The 9,299-nt window shown below is 46.3% G+C and overlaps 1 protein-coding gene across 1 annotated transcript in view; it reads left to right on the top strand.

The window, feature by feature from the left end:
- Positions 1-8,704: 8,704 nt before the first annotated feature.
- The window catches only part of LOC119113430 (patched domain-containing protein 3-like), a 7,887-nt gene continuing 7,292 nt past the window's right edge, over positions 8,705-9,299 (top strand). Inside the window, 1 exon segment of the mRNA XM_037237743.1 lies at positions 8,705-8,717. Coding sequence (XP_037093638.1) covers positions 8,705-8,717 — 13 coding nt within the window.

Here is a 9,299-nt window from a genome sequence, read left to right as displayed (position 1 = left end):
AGGAGAGTTATGTAACCGGGCGATGCTATCATGGGCATGTCGAGGTGTGGTGACTCATTACATCATCTGGTTAATGACGTCACTGTGGTGGAATAAGCAGCGCGAACGAAGTACGTTTCATCCATGTTTGTTACGAGCTGACATTGATGATAAGGAGCGAGGCTCGCAGAACCCATTGGGCCCCACAATGCGTTCAGTTTGCCTAGTGAGTGGATGTGTACTGTAGCCGCGCTATCGTTGTCTCAACTGGACTACAATGGGTGTGTGGTCGAGGGTCGGGAGAAGGACTGTCAACAAGCGGCTGAAAAAAATCCTCTTCCAGGCGGTTTTACCAGCTAAAACCGGATGGACACTGCCGATGACAAAAACTCGTAGACAGACAATTCAAGGGTAGGAAAATATTCGTTGTTAGCCAATGGAGTATAAGAGAAGAGCCCAATAACATTACAAGTTAACTTCAGCATTGTTAATGTCACCACACTGGAAGCATTCGATAGTATCGAGAAATAAAGACAACGCTAGCCACAACGTTTCGAAAAATGGAAACTTAGCCATGAAGGGATGCTGAACTAATGAAAGCACAACTACAAAGGAATGGCTGGACCGCAGTTAAATAAGGTTGAACTAACAGACACATGGCTGCAAAGAAATGGCCGAACCACAGATTAAGAGGGAGTGGTAGGGAACGAATGGTGAATTCGCGAAATGCGCAATAAAGCTTTGTTTTGCTGACTGGATTAGCTATGGTAGGTTGAACTAGCTGTACTCCGAAGCGTCTATTGAAGCAGCCGACGCTCAAACGGTAAGCAGAACGATCTTATGACGCTCCCGGAAACTTTTAATGATACTAACGTTGGAATCAACGCCGTAGTATTCTACGAAACTTTTACCATACACAGTTTCATCTCAGATCTCTAAATTAGTTACGCACACCATCATTAGGCAATCGGCGTTCCTTTTCTAGCCAGAACAAGATCGGTGTCCAGCATGCAACGCCTGCAGTGATTGCGCGATGTGACGTCACACAACTGACGCGAACTTTGCTTTCCGCGAACACGGTGGTGCATGGGCGGTAGCCACGGGAGCAGGTAACAGTCACGCGATTGGTATTGCGTGTGCTGCCTTGGACCAGTTCCAAAACGCGATGCATGTCGTTTGGAATTGCCTGTCATTGTACTAGAATATCAAAGCGTGGAACATCCACCTAATCGTGGCATGCACACGTGAACGTCTGACTTTTTGCGGGAAGTTCTAAAACGGCCGTCTTTCGCCTGCCTTTCACGACAGGCCATGGTTTTATTTTTCTTCGTCTGCCACCGTCTTCCTCGGTAAAAGCAGTTGGGACGTCCCGATTTTCCTACAGCCACTGCTAGAACTCAGTCACTGTTCTGAAAACTTTACTTATTTAGCTACCTTCACTCAGTTACGACAAAAGATCGAAAGTTGGTGTGAGATATTATGGGTTTTCTCAGATTTGGGGAAGACAGAAACGACTATAATTTCGGTTCAGTGCGATGCAAATTATATTTGCTCACAATGACTTTCTCAGATCAATAACCCCTGCAAACTTGGAACAGTCCCTTAAAGCTTTCGCCGCAAAGTTCTGTCGTCGACCAAAAATTTGAGATAGAAGCAGGCCTGGCGAAACGTGCGCTGCTTATACCATGGCCACCCCCTCCAGAAACACAGTCAATCAAAAGGTATGGGTTAAATACATAGCACCACTTCTTTTCCGTGATAACGATAATACGGAATGAGGTCTCCCGATTATGCTGCAATTTTCGGTTCAACAATGCATCGGATTTGCAAGGAAGTAAAAAGGTTAAGTTAACAGTGAAACTCTGTACAACCATCGTTTCCGAAAGGCGGACAGAACAAAGTTATTTATCGTTTTACTCAACAATGGCAAGCGTATTTTTCGCGCAGTCAAGACTGGAAGTGCATCCAAATAACCATGTAACAAAGAAACGTGGTAAAAAACAAACAATGGTAGCCGCATCAGTGATCTCACATTGTCAAATCATGGCTGTACAGAAGATGTATCTTTGACGACAAGGACGAGTATCTTGTCAACGCCACCCCGGGGTGCTACATCGCTACCGCTTTGATACCCCGCGGGGTGGTCCCGGGGGAACTTCACGGGTGGATCGGGACGAGGGGTGGCTCCAGGACGGATCAGCACCGCCCACGGCACGAGCTTCACTAGATTTGTTCGAGAATCGTTTCGCTGGAATGCACATCAGCTTAAAGGGAGTGTTTCACACTGATATGGGGTTTTAAACTGAAGTAGCCATTTTAAGGCCTTTCGGTGCTGTTCACAAGCCTGTTCTTCTTGAGACTTAAGCCCTTCTAGTTTGTGAGCTAGATGCCCGCGAAAATGGGAAAAGGTTTCTCGGGGAGCGTATTTCAAAATTGGCTTGGCATTCATGACGTCATAATAACATCATTCAAATCCTGTCATTTCATAGGCCATGCGGCGATCAATGATCATATCAGTGAAACACAATTGTCGAGGCGGTCATATCTGGCGTTCGTGAGCGCGATTTCCAGATACAACGGCCGTCATTTGGCTTTCAATCAACGTTGTGCTAGGTGCAATGGCGTCATTAAAACCATGACGCATTGAGGAGCATATTCACTGAACAGAAAATTGTGTTGCCTAGAGCGATGTTTTCCACTAGAAAATAATACCAATAAATATAAGGTGAGCGCGTTTCATCATATGTACTGCTTGTTTCAATATCTTCAAATCTAAAACATTCCCTTTAAGATTGCTGTGCTGTGGCTGTGACTATACATAGTGACGCCCCTGTGTCGACCATTGGTCTAGCTTTAATACCTATCTAAAAGACTGCACAACTGCACGAATGGATCCTAAAAGAATCTTTAGCAAATTAATAGTTAAATGTGAAGATCCATTGAAGGTCTTTTAGCCAGAGATAAAAGCTCGGTATCTCGAGGTTTTCAGAAATCCAAGACCTCGTGAGATTATTTGGCAAAATCGAAAGACCCAGGACCTCTGAAGATACTTCGCCAAAGTTTAAAAATTATCCGGATTATTGAAGATCTTTTGAAAAAGCTTCTACAAGATCCAAGATGCCAGGAATCCTTCAACAAAATTTCAAAAAATATCCAGGATTACAGAGAATCTCGGATCCAGATATCAAAGATCCGATCCCGCGGATCCGTTTGGGCATCTTTGCACATTATATCACTAATGCCAGTTACACATCTCCATTGATGAAATAAGGTCTTGAAGCCTCAGAACAAGCATATCGACTAATACGTGAGTTATTTTATGCCAACTACATTTTACCTTAACACACTGGGAAAGATAAAAGCTCGGTATTTCGAGGTTTGCATAAAAAAGCTTATAAATGTGGAGTCAGCGGTCCTTTTGCATCACGCATCCATCGGAATACTTCAACACGCAACACCACACACACACACACACACCCACACACACACCACACACACACACCACACACACACACACACACACACACCACACCACACCACACACACACACACACACACCACACACACACCACCCACACACACACACCACACACCCACCACCCACACACACACAACACCACACACACACCACCACCACACCACCACACACACACACACACACACACACACACACACACACACCCACCACACACACCACACACACACACACCACACCCACACACACACACACACACCACACCACACACACACACACACCACACACACACACACACACACACACACACACACACACACACACACACACACCACACACACACACACACCACACACACACACACACACACACACACACACATATATATATATATATATATATCTATATATATTATATATATATATATATGTGTGTGTGTGTGTGTGTGTGTGTGTGCTTGTGTGTGCGTGGTGTGTGCGTGTGTGTGCGTGTGTTGTGTGTGTGTGTGTGTGTGTGTTTGTGCGTGTGGTGTGTGCGTGTGTGTGTGTGTGGGTGTGTGTGTGTGTGTTGGTGTGTGGTGTGTGTGTGTGTGTGTGTGTGTGTGTTTGTGTGTGTGTGTTGTGTGTGTTGGTGTGTGTGTGTGTGTGTGGGTTGGTGTGTGTTGTGTGTGTGTATGTGTGTAAAGTATCATGCACGGAATAATGTTCCTGGTACGTAATGCGACTTCACAGATCCGCACAGATGCATGTGATGCACCTGGTATAGTTGTATATATCTTCAATGCGCTTTTGACTGCTTGTAGCAATGTAAGTGCTTACGAGCGGACAGAATAACTGTGTTATTTTGGAATCATCCGATGCTTTAGGTATTTTTTTCGACGCGAGACCAAGTCTATCTGAGTCGCACATCTGAATGCAGCATGTTAGAATAATGCCGGCATGGGACAAAGGAAGCCAGAGAAAAACCTTGATACTTCTGTTCGGGGAAAAACTGCGGTTACATAGATAAACCACAGGCAGGCATATGCGGACGTCCCTATAGCCTTGGCCCAGAGGCTCAGAAGAGGGGCAAATCTTCCTGAGCTTGCCAGACATGAGCATGCACACTCTGCCAAACACACACACACACACACACACACACACACACACACACACACACACACACACACACACACACACACACACACACACACACACACACACACACACACACACACACACACACACACACACACACACACACAACACACACACACACACACACACACACACACACACACACACACACACACACACACACACACACACACACACCAATTGTGAGGGATCGTTAAGACGACCAAATCATGATTATTATTACAGGAACACTCAACTGCGTTGCATCTCGGTGCGCGTCAAGGGCTGAGGTGGGCCGGTGGCCTTGTACGACCACCTGTAAAATGTAATGGGCTTAAATACCGCCTTGACGTTATGAAGAGCGGCTACATTCATATTCCTTCGGCAAATCTACAGTGCATGCGGTTGCGCGCAAAAACTCATCGCCTTTTTTGCCTCGTGCGGCAAGCCGTGTTTGCTCGACAAGGAAGGACTTGACATCATTGAATACCCGGCATGGTGGGACACTGATATTGGCGAGGGTCGTGAACTAGTGACAATACTTGTCAACCTTGAATTTCGTTGCCGTGCAGCAAAGACAATGCTACAAAAACAGGCGTTTTAGTTCTGACGTCACCAGTTTCCCGGTAAGAAGCTTTGTATAGCGTTGGCGATAACACTCGCTTCCCAGTAAGGTAAGCAGCGTGTGTGGTGCATGCTTTAACTGTGTCGGTATATGCTCGATGTGGTATCAAACCTGTTGACGAGCGGGGGGAGGGGGGGGGGGGCGGGACTTTGGTATGGTTCTCACAACAAAAGGTTATTGACGGCATATCCATGGTCAGTTTCTGTTCAAGGTTTGTCAAAATTATGCCCGATGCTATTATCTTAAAATTTGGTGGCTTATGCTCACATTTTCTGGCGCGGTACTTTTTATGGGTGGAAACAGCCCATAAATGAGGCCTATAAAATAACTGTGCTCAATCACAAATGCGTCTTTTTCTAATGGTGTGTTATAGTTGTTAACTATGTACGCGTGAAAATAGATAAATCCGTTCCACTGCACCCAGTTGTCAGGACACTATGGTGAGAAAATTTTGGTGTATCTATTATGACTTTCATTGCAATAATTTGCATGCAGCGTATGCCTTGATGTTTCCAACATAGCCTGTTGACGATTGTGACAGTGCGAACGAACACCTCGCGAGAAATGAGATGAACCGAAGGAATGCAGAACGTTGTGGGATAGCTCGTCTGGATCCATTTCATTTTTCCCACAGATTATATACTTACTGCGCGACTCTTGCTCATTGCAAAACTTCACAACTTAAGCACTCAGATTTGAAAGCCCCATCGCAGTGTTAAGAAATCCTGCGAACCAGATGTCGACACCCAAGCAGCTTGACGACGCAGCACAGAAACTCCTATGGATTACCGCCATTCCTTTGATGAGAACTGTGCGATGGATGATAAACTGTCGGGAAAAAAACATGTGAAATGTCATATGATTGGTAAAACCGAGTTGGGCCGCTCAGAGTTTTGAGAGCATTTATTTGAAGCACGCAGTAAAGCGGCATATGCAACTGGGTGGTTTGGCCCTATGTGCTGTTTAACATAATGACCCTGTCAGATTTGTTGCATTTTGTCCGCGTCCGTTAATGATTGTGTCCGTTAAAAGATTTGGGCGGATATGCGGTGGGTGCGTTTTAAGACGCATCAGCTTCGCCGAAAATACTTAATTCCTAACTGAGCCTCTTTCTGCCATCGGGCTTGCGAGGGTAAAAAATGGAGGCCTAATAACGGATGAGCATTTACGAAAATCCTGCCATCTGGCGGGAACTAAGGTCATTGTGGGATTACAGCATCTGGAAGACAACTTATTGATCTCGGAACGTTCCTGAAGAACTCGGCATCATGGCAGAACGCACTCCGAAGACAGACTCTCAGCGGTTGTGCAACTAGAGGACTATCCCCTTCCTGTTAGGGATAGTCCCTTGACTATTCCCTTGACTATCCCCTTCCTGTTAGGGTCTCACATACGACTTCACATGTCAAGGTGAAAAGCACAGGGCAAAGATCAAATGTCAAATGTCAAAAGGCAAATGTCAAAAGCAAATGTCAAAAGCAAATGTCAAAGCAAATGTCAAAAGACAAAAAAACTCATTACCATGTCGGAGACTTTAAATGCTTTATTCGATAAATTTAGGCTGAGAGTATCAGTTCCATGTTTTTTTTAGCGGAAAGCTTGCATCCGCCTTCTTAGAGGTCACGATAATCACTGCATCTTGATGTGGAATATGTCTGTTCTCGTAACATATAACTCAGGCTTTTGGTTGACCTTTGATTGCGAGCCAAACATTTGTCCTTTGCCACGCAGGCACATCACAATAATTGTATCATCAACGTTGTGTTTGATTCGCATTTTTTGAGCAAGAAAAACCTGAAGTCCGAAACGGGAGCCTTCATTCTATCAATATTTGACGTTTAAATACGCCAGGACTTACTGAATTGCCACCTGGCATATCGAAGATCGAATATGGTCGGACATCAGCTGCTGGTTCATTTAACGGACTTTTTCTGACGATATTTTTGAAAATTTGCCTTCAGTTTGGAAAAAGACAAAAAAGAGCAGCGATTGCTGAAAGTGCACTCGGCGAGTAACACTGATACCGATTACCGCCACAGTGATCCTGAAATGTTCATTCGCTTTTTCTTTCTTCAAAACCATCCTCTTCTGTCTCCGAGATCAGGTATGCCGATGACCGGCGCACTGAAATGCACCATTTACAGGACGCACATTCAGTCGTTTACCCTCGGCTCATTCAAGAGTCACATCAGTTCAATCTCACGGAATGAAATCGCGTGCGCGCGCACCCAGCGTGAACCCTTGGGCCAGGGGAAAACACGAGCGAGGAAAATAGCGGTTTCGCATGTCGTGTCTTCGACACAAGAGGTCCTGTCATGCGACCGGGCTAGGCAGGTTGGCACGCAACAGGCACGCTTTCGCGGAATGACGTGTCATACGGCATGAATGACGTCACGACGGCAGGCTAAGTCCCTCCACCTGGGACCCCAGTGACTTGCAAAAAAGTTACCGCTGTGGATCTCAGCCCCTTGTGGTTGGTGGTTCATTAATCCTTAGTGGAAATTTCCGGCAGTGAGCTTGTTCAGACTTGACCTACTTGGCCGTGAACGAAGACGATAGGGGCTGAAAAGGAGCACGTCAGAAACGTAACCAGACTTAAATTTTGTTTAACATACTGTCCGTACTTAGCCAACGTCGCTGATGTTCTATAGAAAATGAATATCAACTTCACACGTCTAACGTTGTTCAAAGTTAGTTCCAGACATAGGCATACCTTGGACGTATGACTTTTTGTTCAATGCGACACATGTGACATATTCTAGACATTATGGGACTCCATTACATCATCTGTCTTCACAGAATGCTCATAACTGTGCGAAATGTTTCAAACATTTAAAAAGACGATGAAATGTTTGGTATTTTGGACAGTCCAAAAGCTATCACGTTCAGGTGAAAATGTTTCTCTAACTTTAAGAAACTGTACAGTAAGCGGGGTGGCGTTAAGATGAATTAACCCATAATATTGACAATCAAAAACCTTTCCCAAAACCTTCAAACTCTTACATAATGTGCCTGCCAAAGACTTTCCCACAGACGCACATTATTGGTTCCTGAATTTTCTGTAAATTACGCACAACACGCTGCCTGTCTGCGCCCCAGCTTCTACGCAACAAGTTGTTGCACTGCACAGGTCGCCGCGAAGCTTTTGAAATTTCCTCGGCGATGCATCACCGGCTTCTTTGCACGCCTGCGTGAGCAGCGTCAGATTGCAAGGCTTTCGGCTGTGCAGCTCAAGCAGCTCGGTGCAATGCTAACATAACCGCACGCAATGCCAATTGATATGTCCCGCCACGTGACATTGCGACTCGAGGGCTCTCATTCGGCGAGATATTTTGAAACGCCATCTGTCGAAACGGCAGGCTCGGCTGTAATGATCATGCCCCACAGTGGATGAAAGTACAGTGCAGACTTTTTCTATACGCAGTTTGTTTTAAGTTGAAGCTGAGCGAGGACGGCTTCCGAAAAGTCACCCAAATGCGCGTACATGCGCATTATCCAAAGCACGGAAACATGGGTGCCGCCAGTGCGCCTGCTACGGTATCTCATTTGCAGCTCCCAACGTTAACACACCTCCGAGTTGGCAAAGGGTCTCCACCACGGACGTCGAGCCCACGGCTCGGCTGATTGGCGGCGGGCGAGCTCGCCGGCGACCGGGCCGGCTGCAGTGAGAGCTCGGGCGCTCAAGGACGCCGGCAGGGTGTGCGGCTGATCAGCGCTCACGGCGCCCGACACAGATCGTGGCCCCATTGCAGCACGGCGCCACGACCCGCCCTGCCCCTGCCCGCCCCACCCGATCCGGCCGGGCGCACACAAGCTGCCTGTGGCGCTCTCCCGTCGCCTCCACGGGTAGACGGCGTGGGGAGCTAGGGTACTGCTTAGGGAGAAGGGGTGGGGGCACGTGCTCCCCTTATCAAATTTGACCGGCATTAATACGAACGTGAATAAATGTTGATCATTAAAATGTCAGGACAGAAACGTAAATAAGCAGTTAACGATAAAGAAGTTCACTGAAGTTGAGTTCTTTGAAAACTTGCGAAGCTGTACACCATGCTAAGTTATGCACCACGCACAAAATTTTGCGCGCTTCTGGCACTAAACTTAATTA

This window comes from Pollicipes pollicipes, unplaced genomic scaffold, assembly GCF_011947565.3.
Source record: "Pollicipes pollicipes isolate AB1234 unplaced genomic scaffold, Ppol_2.1 Scaffold_7262;HRSCAF=8765_pilon_pilon_pilon, whole genome shotgun sequence".
In the NCBI taxonomy this organism is placed as follows: Eukaryota; Metazoa; Arthropoda; class Thecostraca; order Pollicipedomorpha; family Pollicipedidae; genus Pollicipes; species Pollicipes pollicipes.
The sequence above is the reverse complement of the archived record's forward strand: the minus strand, read 5'-3'. Positions and strand labels throughout refer to the sequence as shown.